Raw genomic sequence first — 17769 nt, forward strand, 5'->3', positions numbered from 1 at the left:
ACCATTCCTTATTCATGGCAGTGTAGATGAGAGCTTACTCGGGAATAGCAGAAGGCAGGTGTGAGTGCATCTGCATGCAGTGAGGCCAAAGGTTTTGGAGGATGGCTTGGTGTCAAGAAGTGGCTACTTTTCTGCCCTTCTTGAGACAAACTTTGTGAAAACCAACATATCCGTCAGTCTCAAAACCTTTGGCCACGATTGCACCTTTAGAGCTCAACACCAAGATGAACTGTTGCTTACTGCTAGACATATTTGCAAGGTTTCACTCGTAATCAAGAACCATGACCACTAGATGGCAGTGTTGGTTAAACAAATCGGGCCCCAGAGTAAGCATTAAGCGTTCAATAATAAAGCAACGACAGAATGCAGTCTTAAAAAATAATTGGCTTTATTTTACTATCAGTGGTTATTTACAGGCCGTCATCCGATCTGACTGCTGAACGAGTCAAATTGTTACATGCACAAAAAGACTTTCGTTTCATAAGTGAACCATGCAAAAACAAAACAAAAACAAAACCTGACGAACCCTGCCGCTTCCACAAGTTATCCCGGTTACCCCGGTGTTGACTGGCTGGTTAGTTAGCTGTAAACATACAAAACAGCCATACATTCCATCACGCCATAAAAAGTCATGCCAAAATAATACAGAACATATTGCTGAATAAAATTAGGTGATTATATATACCATGGAGAACTCTAAAACAAATCTTAAACAATATAACTGAAACAATAAGTTAGACGCTGGCACAGTTCCCGTCGTCCGTCTTTTAGTTTGGGATGCTGTTGCGGGCTCACGCTTGGTTACTGGCTCAGATTGTGACGGTGTAACAGGATTAATCCAGCAGCACCTACACCTACCCCACATACCAGCAAACGGCGTTCACGGGGCCTCGGTGTCCGGGGCCGAAGGCGATGGACATCCTGACTGAGGATTATCGCGCTGACACGGACCTGGAGGAACAAAGCTTCCCTCACACTCGTAGGAGCCGCTGCAGGTGCGCAGAGCTTCAACGCGGTCATCGAGACGAGAGTACATTCTCAGTTCTGCGGAGCAGTGTTCCCTATATAAATCCATCGTTTCGTCATCACATCCATAAATAACTTAAGATACAGCAAAAATAACCTGTTTAAGGAACATAAAGGGGAGGCGGGCCGAGAGGCAGGTGGCCAGGTACACAGGTACGCTCTCCTTACGACCCACAACCAGCACACACAGAAGAGGATACATTTCAACCCTAGGCCATAGGCTGTGTATAATATTAATATAAAAATGAACATCTCATCTCACGGATGTTTTAAATATGATGTGGGATCTACACCACCATTTCAGAAGTCATTTTTGCCTTTATGTAGCATTACTGGAGTTATTATTTCTGTGCATTTTCTAAAATCTGTAAGAACGGAAAGCACGGCAAATCTTGCCGATACCCACTCTCATTAAACTACCTGTTTAGGAGATACAAGGGCAGCTCATGTAAACAAACCAACCAGGCTGGATTTAAGCATTTCCTGAACACTTCTAATCATGTCACGTATATTGTACAATTCTCACTGCAAGATCCACAGTTGTGGATAGAGAGGGTTTGCAAGATCAGAGCGGCAAGGCCAATTCCGTGTGCTGGTGCAGTTCTGCAAAACTGTAACAGCACAATATGTATTTACAAGTGTGCTCTTTTTATATACATTTCTAAAAACACCAATGAGTGTCATTTAGGAATCCTTTACGGTCCTTACTACTGTACAGATTAAAAGGTGTAGTAAAGGTAGATTTGAGCGTTTTCAATGTTCTTTAAGAGGCAAGGAGTAATGAAAACGAACATCATTCATAGAGGGAGATGGACATGATTGCATTTTCCAGATTTAAATACATATGTAAATCTATTTTTCATGGAAACTCTATTGATTATTCTAAAGAATTCTTGCCGTTTCACCAGCCAGTTAAAAAAAGTACAAAGAGGGGACACAAAAGTCAATACTCTACATTCTTGGTGTTCATATTAACATCATAGTAGAAATGTGTGTTTATCCTCCATCCACCAACAGCACAGGACGTTGTATCTGAACTTCAGGAAGCCAGAACTGATTGATGGCCCAGGACTAACTTCACTAACACATAATAAATGCTAGCAGCTTCCAAATTAGCATGATCTCTTTTGCATAATGCTAATTAGCAGCTATTAGGTCTCAACCATGATCAGAAACATGAGTTTCTTTAATGTCAGGTTGTTTATGTTTCCTGTTTTGATGGAGGAGTGGCAAGCGTGGCCGTCGTCCCAGTGTGCGAGTATCTGTGCGTGCGCGCGTGCATGTGTGCGTCAGTGTGCGTGTGTGTAGGGGGGGTGTGTGGGCGTGGAGCGGCAGCTCTTCACGACTCCATCTCATCTCCGTCAAACGCGGGTGGCACAAAGCTAAGCACCTCCTCGTAGGTCAGCCCTAAAAACACAGGAACCCTTCAGCATGTCTCTAGCGTGGAGGCTGAGGCATCCAAAAAAAGCTAAAAATATACAGTTCTTATACAACAGCGCAACTAATGTGTTATATCTGATATTCACAACCAATGAACATCCAGAGACCCTCAAGGTTTAAAAAAAAAAATATATATATATATATATCTTGCATCAGTAGCTACACTGAGCTACAGACTCACGTTTGTGGGAAACTATAGGCATATTAGCATCAAAGGCATACTTAATTAAACGTAAAGCAGATAGACTAGTAATAGATCAGTAATATCTCGCACAGCCACCCAGGGAAGCAGACGGACTCACTTTTCCACTCCTCGATGTCCAGCTCGCGGCTCTCAAAGCTCTGGTCGTACGGGTCAGCTTCTGGCTCGTCGTCCGGGTCATGGTACTGGGAGAAATAGGGGTGGGCCAGGGCCTCCGAGGCCGTGATGCGCTTGTCCGTGTCCAGTACCAGCATCTTCTCCAGCAGGTCCACAGCTGGCCACCGGGAGGACGGGAGAAGCCATGAACACACAGCGCGCTTTACTGCGTGCGTCGCTGCACAATTTCTAAACTCGTGAGCAGCGTTGCTGCAGCAATGGTCTAACAAACACAAGCATTACCTAGAGGGTTCGCGCCGATGAAGACGTCCGCGAAACTCCTCTTTGGCATGTAGGGCAAGGAGTTTATGTAGTTCCGGGCCTGCGGAAAAGTACAAGCCATATGGCCTGTCAGACTCATATGTCATTGTATGCATTTAAGGAAAGCCTACCCATAGCAATCAGCGTGTAACAACAGCTCTCAATGAAACCAGGACTAGTAACACCAGGGTAAAGTAGACGGGAACGGAACTGTTCTTACCGGAGGCCGCCCTACGCCATAATTAGCTTTCCTCTTTGTTAGTATTTAACAGTGTGCATAACTGGGAATCAGACATTCTCTCAACAGAATTGTCAGCATTGCTGTGCGCAGGAGTTAGGGCTATACCCAGGAATTAGGGCCACACCCAGGGTTAGGGCTATAAGTGGTGGCATGCAATCCACAACGGTGAAGCCGGAGCCCTGAGGGTCCTGTGGTGGGTGGGTTAGGAACTGGGCCAGAGATAGCCACTCGGGCAAAAACGTGGGCAAAAGAAGCCAGGTGGTGGGGACCGGTGGGCGGGACAGGGGGCAATACTGAATTAAACCCCTCCCTCTGAAACACAGACCATTCTAGGCTGAGGAACGCTGTAGCTGGACCAGACAAGACTGGATGTTACCCTGCTTAAAGGAACGCCTCCCCGCTAAAGTCGCCAACGACGAACGACCAATTAGCATATTTTTCTGCCGTGACGCTAAGTGGCCATTGTTGGTGTTCATAGCTAGCCATGACTGCGTTAATGAGGGACGTCCTCCATGAAGGACACGTCGACGAACAGCACAGGACGTGGGACCGGGGCGACGGAGGTCCTTGCTCACCTCGTGACTAGGCATCCTGCTTATTAGTGAGGCTGGAGGAGTTCCAGTCAGTCGCATTATCTGCTGAAGCTGGTTTATATCTTAGGCACATGGGTCAAGGGGCTTACAGTGACAGTGCTGGTAAATACCATCCGTGGCAAAGCCCCGTCAACTCCACCCACAACCGCTGCCCGCGACGGGCGATGCAGGACACTCGCTCTGTGCCGTAACAGTGAGGAGAAGGAAGTTTGGGAGACCGGTGACAGTAGAGCAGGCGAGGAACACGTGAGAAGTTCAGGTTCGGCGTTGCAGTGTTAGATCTGACACCGTATACACATACACACACACACACCAAGCACCATGCCCACGTTCATGAATCCAGAACAGTCATATGTAGGTGGGAAATGTACAAAAGGATTTTTTTTTTTTTTAAAGCAACACGCATGACCAAAGGCAATGCACACCACATGAACGTAGCTCCAGCAGAGGGCGCTAGTGACATGGCTGTTCCCAGCATGCCAGCTGCCAGCACAGAGCAAGCCAAGTGGCCATGACAACGTGGGACCACATTACCCAGCAAATCAAGACAGCCCGACCAGGAGAGCCAGGCAGTGTTTCATGCCAGGACAAGGATGAGGACCACGAAGAGAAGGGGACCAAGAGCAGCGAGATGGAGAGTTATCACACTCAGGGAGAACTCACAGGGTCTGAAGATATTTTCATTAAGAGCTCGGGCCCTGGGGTTCCGACGAGCATCAAGATTAACTTCAACTGATCAATATCTTCAGGTGCAACATAAAGGAAAAACGTGAGGAGAGGAGAGGCTAATGGGAGCAGAAAGAAAACAGACAAAATATATACATAAAAAAAAAACGGATGAACTTTGCTTTTTGACAAAAATGCAAATGAAATATAGGCAAACAAAAATATAGCTTTTACAACTGGATAAATCACAGGGCACATGGCCCTTTCTCTGTACCTTCACCATGGCAAAAAGTTGCAATATTAAAGGATCTCCTATAATCATTTAAAAATGATCACCACTGAATTAACAATAACCTGTTAATAATAATAACAGCAGCAGCAAGGAGAAAAGCATGCAGGTGAACAAAGCAAGATGGAAGCCCAAGTTACAGGGTGGGTGGAGGTGCCAAACGCACCCGAGCAAACGTGGCAGCTGATTAGCGCGGCTGCTTACCGCCTGAGAAACAAGACGGCAAAGGGGCCCTTTAGCAGGCGGCCGCGCCCACTGGGCACGCCGCACGTTCAACGGCCACACCGGCGCTCTTAAGGATGCAGGACACAAGACAGCAGCCAGGTGGAATCGGGGGGTTGGCTGCGAAGCCAGCGTGTGTCCAAAGCAGAGCACCCGGACAACGAGCATTACCGTTTGGGAGACAGAAAAGAAAGCCAAACGGTCGTGGTACGGCCGCCCGTGCTTAAAGGCAAACGAGATGAAGATGAGGGCCATGTAGTCTCCATGGATACCGCACAGAGAAACAGGGCAACGCACATGCACGGCAGCAGCAATAAAGCCCAATAAAAGCAGCATGCAACACTGCGGCAGAAGGACCAAGCGGAGAAGCGGTGCTTTCAGGAACGCACGTGGGAAGCACCTGCTTTCAATTCGTGGAATTGGCTGGAATACTTGGAATGTCCAGGCCAAGTTACTGTGTGGAATAAGACATGCACACACACGCACACACACACACACACACACATATAGCTCAAGTGAGGTCTATTTAAACAAAGAAAAATGACAGGCACACACCCACGCATGACCACGCCCAAGCAGACACGCACATACACACGTACACACTGACATGATTTTGCCTTTACTGGCAAAAAAGCATCAGCAGGCAAAAAAAAAGCACCAGAAAAAGGAAGTGGTCATAACTGGGTTCATGTCAACTGGAAACATTTCTGCCCAGATGCTGCCTTTGTACCGCACATCATATTTCATCCCTCTGAAAGGCCAGAATGTTTTGGGGAGTGCGTGGGCTCCAAAGGCCAAATGGATATCGCACGGGGACCAGGAGCGGCGCGCTGCACTCGCACAGTGCGTCTGGACAGGCGTGAGCTACACTAGGCACTCTGGCAAAGATCTTGCCATCATCAGCAGAAACAGGTGCTGTGGGCAGGGGACGGGATGGGATGACCCGAGACCCTCCACCCGGGAAAGCAGGGGCCTGAAGGACAGCCTGAGGTCATATCCCAAACACCGCACCTTGACCCCTGACCCCTGCAAAAGCAGCGGCATCTACCTCATCAGAGCCTTCAAATCCTGGCACTGTCCACGCTGGGGGGGTGGGGGTGGAGAGGAAATCCCCGTAACTGGGAGCGTTACCGGGCAAACAAGACCTCGGGTTTGGGCAGTTTGGGGACTGTTCAGCCCAGCAGCATGCGAAACGTGTGGGAAAAGGATACGATCCGTGCCAGGAAACAGAGTCCGGCCCGTGAGCAGCTCGGCCATGATGCACCCGACGGACCAGATGTCCACTGCAACAGATCACACACACACACACACACACACACACACACACACACACACACACACACACACACACACACACACACACACACACACACACACACACACACACGTCAGCTCCCAGCTACTCTTAGCCCGCCTTCAGCACACAGAACACCTGTCTCGACACGAAATCTGCAAGTGCTAAAGAAACATTGCATTAACATCAACTGTGACTTCTCAGGACAATAACAGGGCACTAACTGCATGGCATTTTAGCCTCCATCATGGTGTGTGGGCTTGGTTTTGGGGTTCCCCTCAAAATCAATTCTGACCTGTCATGTTGTAGTGCATCCAGTTCAGCATGATCTCTGGGGCGCGATACCACCGCGTGGCCACGTAGCCAGTCATCTCGTCGTCCGTGTGTCTCGCAAGGCCAAAGTCCAGAATCTGGTAGGCCATAAAACAGACACAGGCTGGTTAGAGCATTTAACCAGACAGCGTCTTGCCATCTGTTTGCTGGACTATAACACAGGCTCGCCCTGCAAACCAACTTGCCTTGAGCTCACAGTCTTCATTTACTGCCAGGTTACTGGGTTTCAGGTCCTGCTGAAGCAAAGACAATCAATTACAAGGAAAGGATAAGCAAGGAGAGAGAGACCACTATATTACATGATTATGGCGCAGTAAGAATGTCTAATGGGAGGCCTACCTTAACCTATACAACATAGTTGAAATGACTATTAGAGCCATAAAAGCAAGTACACAAAGCCAGTGACGTCAGAAGGGTCACGTGACACAGTAATGTCCAGCCATAAAAACCACGGATAGGACTGATGGCAAAACGCAAACGAGGCCCACGTTACCAGGACAAGATGCCATGGCGACCACACAAGCGCCGACTGTCAGGGAGAGACGAGACACACACACACACACACACGGAATGACGGAGAGGGTTAGCGTTGCGAGTGACTTACTCTGTGGATGATGTCCGCCGAGTGAATGTACTAGAGGAAGAGAGAGACAAAACCGATCAGCTTCAGCCAATCACTGAATTAGTTACGAGATAAAAAAAAGAAAAAGAAAAAAAAAAGAATGAGTTCCATTCCTTGAGAGAAGAGACAAATTAATGTACTGACTCAGAGCCGTTTAAACCCGCTCAACTTTGGCGTGATCGTTCATGGCAATGGGACACTATCCCTTTGCGGATGTTTCTGAGGAGAGAGCATGTTTGTGGCATGGTTCTCTAGGCAACACACACCGGGGACTCAGGGCTTAGCACTGTGCATATTCATGCAATATTCATATCCATATTCATGCTTAAAAATGCAACAGTAACCCTCAAGTGGCAGTAGGAATGCAGGCAGAGCTGACAATATTGATATAACCCATAAATTTATTTATTTATTTTTAAAACGCCATCACTTCATGTTTACTCTCCAAGTCACCGCTCCCCAATTTGAACTGGGAAATGTAACCTTTCTGGGCACTTTGACGCAGCCGCGCCAGCCTTGGAGACCCTCAGGAGCTCAGGGCTGTTAGAGGCTGGCGTGTTGAATAAGGCAGGGAGGATCTCCAACAGCTGCCTTCCAGGGGCTCCCACCTCAACAATCATCGGACTCGATGTCAACAAGTGGCTTTGTGACGCACAAATGTAATGGGGAAAAAAAAATACAAACCAAAACAACAACAACCACGACCCTATATCTTCAGAGATAAGGCTAATGACGTGTGTGACGGTTCCAGTGACGTGCGACAGCCTGGACACCTGCTCATTAGTCGTGCGCCGTCTGGAAGGAGCGCTGGTGGATTTCAGAACAGAAACTGACCTTGAGGCCTCGCAGGATCTGATAGATGAGAAACTGCACATGGTCGTCCGTCAGCTTCTGACACTTGACGATGTTGTTGAGGTCAGCGCCCATGAGGTGAGTCACCAGGTACCTGGGAGTTAACAGAGTTAAAAAACACCCTGCCTTAGCATTGTTTTGGTCACCACCTTCAAGTATTTCATAACCATGTTCTTCTGTCCAATTAGTTTGGTGTAAAAAAACAAAAAAAAGATAATGGGTTTTGTTCGGGAGAAACCAGTCCGAGTGGCAAACAGGGGAAACATCGGAAAAGGGTTCGTGGTAACCCAGAGTGCTGCCCAGGAGCAGAGGAATGTGGCTGTCGCCAGGCCAACGGTGTGCAGGTCGTCATGGTGACACGATGACAGACGCTCTAACCTAAACAGGCAGGAATGTTTCTTTGCATACACACAGGCCAAGTTGCTCAAGGGTTGTAAAATGCTTTCCATTAAAAGGTTGCAATATGCAAAGGGGTTGTGGGTTTCACAACCACACACACACACACGCACTATAAATACATCTTGAAAATTCAGCTCTGCACTGAATTTTGTGGGGGCAGTGGTATTTATAGGGAGAATTCTAGAGTCCGTCTGGTCTTCAGGCATTTCTCTCGTGCTTGGATAAAAGGGGGAAACTGGCACACACAACAGCACTCTAAGAGTATAATAAGAACAGGAGGGTGTGTGTGTGTGTGTGTGTGTGTGTGTGTGTGTGTCTCTGCGGTCATAACCTCAGATGGTCTTCACCCTACTAAAGGGCACACTGCTCTGGTAATGTACCACAGTCCCGTTAGAGAGGGCAGCGTGGATGTCTCTCTCCTGTGCTTGTATGTGTGCGTGTACATGTCTGCTGCTCCTGGAAGGTCAGAGAACTCAAGACCTCACAAAGAGCACAGAACCTCTATGAAGACCCTGGCACATTCTGCCCAAGTCAATTTAGATTTCCAATAAATTCCCTCTTGGGTATTTCCGATCTCCTTTGCCATTTCCCTCCAACCAAACAGCAGCCCTGTGCTTTGGGAAGAAAAAACAAAAGATCCCGATAACGAGGCTCCCTGCCTCTCTCCCACCCCCGGTCCCCCGTTCTGAACACTGAGCTCAGAGAGCTGAAAGTTATTGCACATCCAAAACTCATGCAGAGCGTTGATGAAGGTCTGTTGCTATGGTAACTGTGGATATTTCAGAGCACGTGCCGGGCTGTGCTGTGCTGTCCCGGCTCCCGTCAGTCGTGCTGGCAGTCCGAGGCACCGGTCCCAGACCCACAAACGCGGGCGCTTTTGGGTGGCAGCGGGTGTCGCGTTTCACCACAGAGGACCGTAAACAGGCCATACCGGTCTCAGAACCCCACCCGCCCTGCAGCTTGCTCCCAGAGGCGGAGACGCAGGAGAAGGCAGCGCGCCTGCAGCCAGAGCCAATCCAGAGTCAGCGCCGCAGGGACCCCGGGCAAGCCGACTTCCTGCCGGCCGCGATTGATCCGCCCCCGCAAGGGGCCTCCTACCGTCCTGCCCCGCGCCAACGGAGAGAGCGCGCTCGCGCACCTCGAGCCGCAGGGGCCCGCACACGGCCGCCCCGTCCGCTCAGAGTCGGGAGCGCAGGTGTGTGCACGCGTGTGACAGAGATAAACGCCTGATCCAGGAACGCGGAGGCTGTCTGGCAGGAGCTGCAGCACCTGGGCGCCGGGAAGCATGTGAAAGTGTGGGAGGAGCTAGAGAGTCTACGCTACTCTACGCCAGATAGCCTGCTCGCTGCACCACAGGGATTAATGAGCGTACAACAGAGATCCGTCGTTATTGGCCTTCTCTGATCAACATCGGCGCTGTCTGCACCCACGTTTACCGTGCATCATGAGTACTTTTTCCAACACGTGAAAGGTGTTTACAAATAAGAAATCTGTAAAAGGCTAGTCAACTGAAGCGCAGAGCTAAATGGAAGGTGTATAGGTGTAAACCCCTGCGGTTGCCACAGTGAGAGTAGTTTTGTCAACAAACGCTTCATTTCAGATACAAAGGAGGAAAAGAGGGAACTTGTAAATGCCTGAAGAGGATCGTCTGTGTGCAGAGCAGCGTTTACTCACACGTCATTAAATTCCTCCAAGCTGGTGGCAGGCGTGAACACATCCAGAAGACCAATTACCTGAAAGGAACGCCGTGTTCAGAATCAGTTTTACATCCTTTACAATGGCTCGTGTGCCTTTGACACGCTGCTTTAAAATCCTAAAATATATATAATAGATACAGGCAATAGTATCTGTAGAAGTTCATTTCATGATGTTAGCGTTTAAAAGAACACAAGAATTAGCAGGGTAAGGATGGTGTCATTTAGTTCCCTTAGTGCGTTTTTTTTTTAAATAGCTGCAGAACGTCTCTTCTGAGTGAAGGTCATGGCTCCAGCTCTCTGATCTGGCTGTGATTAGTCATGCCTGCCTGCTCGATGTGCAGTGTTCAGCTGTGAATCACTGTGGCCCAGCGCAACAAGTGTGTGTGTGTGCGCACGTGTGCTTGTGTGTGTGTAAGTGAGAGAGTGGGTGTCTTAGGGGGAAACCCCTCTGTCTATGACCAGGCTGTGATGGTCACCGAGCTGAATGTCACAGCTGAAGAGGGGATGAACTCCCTACAGCCAGATCAGGGGCAGGTAGCACAGGGGCAGTAAATAGATACACATTACCAGGGAGGTTGGCAAAGACCCATCAGAGTCACTCCTACACAAAGGCTCCAGCTACAGTCACTGCTGGACTATGAGCTTTTCATCTATTCAACAAAATAAGAACTGTGCCATGACAACAGCAGGGAACTAAGCCAATCACCACACAGGAAGAGCCGCTCTGCTCCGGTCTGGCTAGTAGCAGAATTCTGCATCGTACTCTCTGGTGGTGTTTTTTTATTCAACTCCAGTATGGGACAATGTGGGTTTAGCAAAAGTTGGACTTGATCGTTATTAATAAACCTGGCCAGATGTGAAAGTGGGTAACATCAACATCTCCGACTGAGCAGAAACAAACTGGCGAGACAAGGCGACGGCATCACCGCACTTCCCTAACCTGCTTTTGGTTTTTCAAGGCTCTCTGAACCCCATTACAGCACGCACACGCTTTGCATCGAGTTGCAAGAGCAAACACCATCCTTTCTCTGCTATTAATCACTCTCATACATACACACACACACGCCAAAGAAGATAGAGATCAATAAAGTTTCAAAAGGTGAGAAATGCATCATATCACGCAGAAAGATAATCTGTGGCATTTTACATGCATTTTGAAAAAAAAAAAAAAAAGTAAAAGAAAAGAGGAAAAAAAAAAAAAGAAAAACAAAACACTCGCAGCACTCCAAACACCAATAGGGCCACACAAACTGAGTGCACACGAAAGATGGGCCAGGGGGGAATCCCAGCCCGTGGAGAGGCCAAGCCAGCAAACGCTTCCATCTAATGCTGAGCTGCCTCCATCCTACACTAGAAGTCCTTTTCTGGGTTCGTTATTTCGGTCTGCACAAGTGTCCGTGCGGTTCCACGGCCACGCAGTCGCCCTGCGTTCCGCTCCCAGCGCGGCGAAGTGCCACTCACGTTCTCGTGCTTCATGTGCTTGAGCAAGCGCAGCTCACGGTAGGTACGCTTGGCGTGGATGATGGACTGGAAGGGGCGGGATAGCTTCTTCACGGCGATCTTCAGGCCTGACTTGACGTCGTATGCCGAGCTGCGGGAGGAGAGCACAAGGTCAGTGGCCCGGTCCGCACCAACGCGACCGATCAGAACCAATCGGAAAGGTAAAAACACAAAGACGGTTTACAAAGGGCAGACTTCATTAAAAGGTGCAGTGTTGGAGGGCAAAGTTCGACAAAGCATACACAAACGTACTGTTTACCACATGTTCAGGCTGAAAAGAGTCAAATCTATATCAAGCGGAATAGTAATGAGCGATGAGCGGTTCTCCTGATCAGCAGACACACGTGTCTGAATATTACCCAGGAGCAGCAGGTTCAGAGCGCCCCACCGTAGAGCCGCGGCACACGGCTGTCCCGCTATCTCACACACTCACTCTCACCTTCAGGGAAGAAAAGCACCACCCCCATGGTATTACAATGATCACTCTGAACTGTGGCTCGCCAGTTACCACGGCAGCCAGATCAAAACCCAGGGAACGAGGCTTCCAGGAAGCAGCTCGTGTAGAAGGCATGAAAGGGCATGCGTCATATGCAGACCCCAGAAGGGCCCCCACCCCAGCTCAGAACTGCAAACGCACACAAAGGCCCTGGGAAGTGAAGCACTGGAGGCATTGCCACAAGGCACGAGAACGGAAAGACGTCCGTCTACTTCCACTCTGAAACTCGGATGCCATTACATAACCCGTGTCCTTATGTGGCGGAGCATATACAGGCAGTACTTTAACGGGACACGAAAACGCATGGTAAACGCGCGAAGCATCGTGCAGGCGGCGGCTTGCTACAGTACGGCGACAACCAGCAGAGAAACAGCCCCTCCTCTCCACAGCCAGGCCGGCCTGCGGCGGACAGGTCACCGGTCACCGCTGTGCCGTGCTCCCCGACCCTCCTATGCAGCCCACCCGACGCGAGGGGGCCACCCAGCGATCAGAGCGAGAAGGAATTTCCTGTCGAGGTCATGTGCTTGTGTGTATGCATGTGTGTAATACATACATACACACATTATTATATATATAAAAAACGTTACCATGGGGAATTTGCAGCACACAATCACAAGTCTGGTGCGCAGTTCAGAAAGTGAGACACAAAATCAATATTGTGAAACCCGGGAAAGCCCCAGGACTCAACAGCCGTTGCTTCCTGACCTAGGTGGGACACGTCGCCGCACACTGGTCGGCCGAGTGCCTGGCGGGCAGAGTTTCAGCTCCGACCTCCCAACCATTCTCCAGTAGAGCAACAGTTTGTTTGGATGCTTTTCCTGCGTGTCCGTGTGCGTTGGATCTGGCGTTTATTGTACCGTAGCAGTGTACACGAAAACCAAAGCACCTCTCCCGAAAAGAGACACGTTCAAATCCAAATCACACGAAATCAGCATGCATAACGAACTTCTGCACGCCGAGCCGCCCCAGTTAATGTACTCAATTACAAGACAAAACAATGACAAAGCAGTTTTCAATGTCCTCCACACAACCTTGGCTGGGCTGAGAGAATGCGTGCCAAGACGAGCCGAAAAAACCCCTGAAGTTCCTGCAAAAGGCAGCACAAATTCTGCCAGACGGCCTGGGCCCGCGATCAAGAAAACTATTAACACCGAACTTCCTGCCTGGTGCCATCAGGCTCCAAAAGGGCTGCGATTAAGTAACGGCAAAAAAAAAAACAAAAAACCTCGCCGTTTATGAACAGCTAATGGAAATGCTGTCATGCACATGCTCAGTTAAACTCGCTGCTTAGGACTGAATTATAGAAATGATGTCCTGCACATGCTAGGCTAAACTTCCAACCCACACATTCAGGGACACGCATTTCACATCTCTGTACTTAAGCCAATGCCATGTTTTTAAGAACCCGATTTTCACAGGTTACAACTGTTCCATCAAACAAAAAACGAGGTAGTACTTTAATGGCACTTTGCAAAGTGGAAAGCATGTAACTGCAGGCTTGCTCGTCTGTGGCAAAAATGCTCTCTTACGTCACCTCCACAGCAATTCCACAGCCCTCGGGGGGGGGAAAAAGCACACACACACACACCCAAAGTTATTTTCCCTCTCAGAAGCAACCGTGAAAAAGACCAGTGTTCCTGCGCAGCTCAAAGCCAGTCACTGCAAGGTGCGGACGCAACGGGGCACGGCGGGCGAGCACAGTCGCGTGCTGACGCGCAGAACTCGTGCGTGGAACCAGGCGCTGCTGCGGCGTAGGAAACTATAGACAGCGCGAGCGACACGTGAACGCGGCTTGTCCTTATAAACTCCAGATTGCAAACTCTCCGGCAATGACACCGCTTTGTTATGCCTGTTTAACAAGAACAATAAATACATCCACGCGGCTTTCGCGTGGAAACACCGGAGGCAGGTTGCTGGCCGCACGCTGATGTACCGTGGCCTCGTCTGAAGCGCCCTTACCGGTGCAACTCGAGACAGCTACGGGAGGGTAGTGAGACAAACCCTATTCCGCGAGGGACTGCATGTTGGGTGGCCACGTCGTGCATGACTGAGTCAGTGGCGAAGAGACCACCTAATCCTGGAAGCATGAGTCAGAGCGGCCATGCTGGGTGACATCGCTCTGTCCACCATGGCGACAGAATGGCATGGCATAACAACATAGCTGGCAAATGTACAACTTCCTTAACTCCCGCGCACGTGACAACGCCCAATGCGTTTTGTGCCACCAAGTTGATTTAAAATGATTAGAAGCCCAATTTCAGCACGTGGGGTGTACGAGAAACGGCTGCACCCACGGTTTCGCTTCTCAGACGCGTGCGTTAGCGCCCTCTAAAATGCATGATCTTTGTCTGAGATAACCGCGAGCTAAATCCACTCTCCCTGTCCCCGACCATGCAACCTATACGCCGCTAACGCAGCTAGCCAGCTAAGATAGCAATGCTGAACTCCACCACAGACGGACCACAGCTTTAGTGCATGCACTAAACAAAAGAGGGTCTGTTCCGAAGCCACGTCTAGCTCATGTCCCGACACGAAAACAGCAGCAATCCGCCGTGCTGCACATTTATCTCGACGCGTGGACAACAAGCTAGCTGTGCTGAATGGTGTAGCTATCTTAGCTTAGCTAACTTGGAAGCACTTGGGTAACAACTGTGCACGGATATCGCATAACGAAAATATCAATGCCCGGATTGTTTTTTTTCTCGTGCAAATTAGAAACGGGAAAAGGAGGGAAATCGGGCAGAACAAATACCGAACTTAAGATGAAGTCGGAGCGACAACAATAACCGCACAAATACGGCCAGAGGACAGTATTTCAACTTTATACAAGTGTGCAACTTAAGCGATCACCAGTTTCACGAGCACCCAGAGCCCCGTGCACCGCGTACATCAAAGAAAAGCATTTACCAGACGGATCCATAAGCGCCCGAGCCGACCGGCGATAAATTCTGATATCGCTCCGGAACCTCCCATATCGTTTTGTTGAGCTCCTGTCGATAAAAAGTGGGTCTCTCCTTGTGGGACATTCCCGTCGAGTAGCCAGACCCTCGCAACACGCAAGCTCGACCAAACTTCTGTGTGCTCGCTCTCTCTCTTCCTGAAGAGAGATCAAAACTAGCCAAACCAAAGCTATTGCGCAACACCTCGCCAGGCAAATCCACACGCGTGCATCGGAGCGATTCCGTCCTTACTACGGGTGCAGTTTCTGGCCGTGCACGTTCAATCGGACCCTCTCGTGAAGTTGCACGGCTCGGCGTGGGATCTTTTCTGGTGGATATTCCGGTTCAGAGTCGCGTTCAGTACGCACGCGTTTCCCTGTTGGATGACTCGTCGGGTCTTCGACGTAACGCAGGGTTTCGCAACAGCTATGCAAGATATTCAGATTGCAGTTGTGTTGGGAATGTCACAAAGACATGTAGTTTTGTAACTATTACAAAGGAAATGGCTAACATTTCATGCACTCCCGGTGCACCGCTCCTGTAGCAAATAATTTTAGCATTTTGATAGGCCTTTATTAAACGATGTTATAACGGACTCATTTAAACTTATGATTAAGTCATAATTCATTATTAAACAAGTTACGTACATTCTACACCAGGTCAATCATCAAATTACTGTTTTCCAAACAACTTCATTACGTTCCGTTTTGACGGAACGCGGCACCGATTCTCGTGCTTGTCGTCACAGTATAAGCGCGCTCGCTATCACGTGCTCTCGCGTGAAGTGTGCATGAGCTGGTGAACGTACAGAATGAACCACAAACGCTGTGGGTGTGTCACACATAACTACATAATGACCTAGTTTTCCAGCTTGTCCAAGAGTGAATGCAACACTCGTCCCCTAGCGACACCCCACAGTGCATGCAGAGCTGCAGGGTATGCATGCATGTATGTATTTATGTATGTATGTACTTGCATGTATGCATGTACGCTCCAGCCGATCTGCAGGAACCCAGACTGGAAACAGACCCCAAATGGTAAACAGACGTCTACGCCAGAAGGTGGCGTTAATATTTGACGTTAATGACTCGAGTTCAGATATTTTTTACAATTAAAAACGGCCCGTGCTGAAATCTCTACGCTTTAGTGCCTCGCCACTTAGCCTAACATTATTTAGGATATTTGATCATATGAAAACACATTTCTCGTTGTAGATACTTCATATCTGTATAAAATGCATCCACAAATGCAATGTTTTCCATCAAGGAAGCGAAGCCCTTTTTCTGTACAAGTATATTTTATTAGAATGGAGCAGGAAATTAGTAGACAACGCCAACAGACCAGTTTACGTCACTTACAAAGTTTTGAAGGCCTTTTTAAAGCATAATATTGTCTTAATATTTAGTTTCGTATTCAGATACACTAAATAAAGGTTCTGTCCTGCAAAAATTGATTTATGTGTATCAAATAAGGGTTGTTTTATTTAGTTTCACAAACTTACAAAGCTGGTGAAGGAATTTGAAAAAAACAGTAATAAATTATCCTAAATATATAATTTGCTTGCCTTCATAGATGTTTTATTATTCACTTTTTCAGTAACCTTTTGTCACTAGATTGCATTGTCATTTAAATTGATACCTTGTAGCCCATTTCATTAATGTTTAGATGTTGCCAAAATTATACTGTTTGACATTTTATGTACATTGAAATGTAATAAATTCCTTTTAAAGTAATTGCTTTTTATGTAAGCAGTTCAATACATGTAGAACTACAGCCAGATTTGAGACTCTGCTGTGCTGTTCGGCATTTAGTAGGCTAGTATATAGCTTAGAAGGCATTGTGGCCTTTCTTTTGCCTGTTTGTTTGAAAGACGTTTTCAATGTTTATTAGTCGTTCTCAGTTTCTAGAAGCAGATGTTCAGTTTGATCTTTTGATGTCTGCACCATCAGGAATGAAGGGAATTTCCAGCACAATTTTCACAAAAAAAACATTGCAAATGCAACATTGTCAGATCAGTACACATTTCTTAGCATTTTCTTTTTTTACTTGGAAGCATCAAATATTGATGAACACCAAAAGAGAAGTACATTAACATAATCTGAACATTTTTTTCCATACAATAAAAGGGCTTAAATTATTATTTAAATACAAAAAAGAAAATAATAATAAAACTCCTATTGGTACATAGCTCAAAAGGCCATTAGTGTATTCATTATATATTCACTAGAAAAACATGACAATAACTGCGACTTAGTTGACAAAAAACAGAGTATCAGTAAATATGTTGGTATAACCCAAATACCAACATAACCATGTGACATCAAGTACCTGCCAAAACATAAGCATAAGCGGCAGAAAATCCTAATTATTAAAAATCTGATTTGGTGAATGGTGTAACACCTTGCAGATGTGCAACAGACTAAATCAGAAATCAAGCTCAGTTAAAAAGTATTGCTTCAGTTTCTTGAGGTGTTCCATAATATGTACTATTACATATTTACAGATATCAAAGTCAAATGCACTGAACATTCGGAACAATTA

At 47.8% G+C, this 17769-nt stretch overlaps 1 protein-coding gene across 7 annotated transcripts; it reads right to left on the minus strand.

Moving 5' to 3' along the window:
- Positions 1-369: 369 nt before the first annotated feature.
- Positions 370-15770, minus strand: mapk14b (mitogen-activated protein kinase 14b). Of its 7 annotated transcripts, none has more exons than XM_027023086.2 (12): positions 15197-15770; positions 11755-11884; positions 10271-10329; positions 8180-8291; positions 7328-7357; positions 6909-6959; positions 6686-6800; positions 6308-6379; positions 3902-3981; positions 3068-3146; positions 2769-2942; positions 370-2433 (listed from the first exon to the last, which is right to left on the minus strand). In XM_027023086.2, the coding sequence occupies exons 1-12, from the start codon at positions 15313-15315 to the stop codon at positions 2366-2368; spliced, it is 1089 nt and encodes a 362-aa protein (XP_026878887.1). In that variant the 5' UTR covers positions 15316-15770; the 3' UTR covers positions 370-2365. The 7 variants fall into 7 exon arrangements, with proteins under 7 accessions (XP_026878887.1, XP_026878889.1, XP_026878888.1 ...); XM_027023088.2 differs by lacking the exon at positions 3902-3981 and adding an exon at positions 4583-4662 and having other exon boundaries at positions 6909-6956; positions 15197-15768; XM_027023087.2 differs by having other exon boundaries at positions 6909-6956; positions 15197-15763.
- Positions 15771-17769: the final 1999 nt, after the last annotated feature.

Source organism: Electrophorus electricus, chromosome 20 (genome assembly GCF_013358815.1).
Source record: "Electrophorus electricus isolate fEleEle1 chromosome 20, fEleEle1.pri, whole genome shotgun sequence".
NCBI classification, from domain to species: Eukaryota; Metazoa; Chordata; class Actinopteri; order Gymnotiformes; family Gymnotidae; genus Electrophorus; species Electrophorus electricus.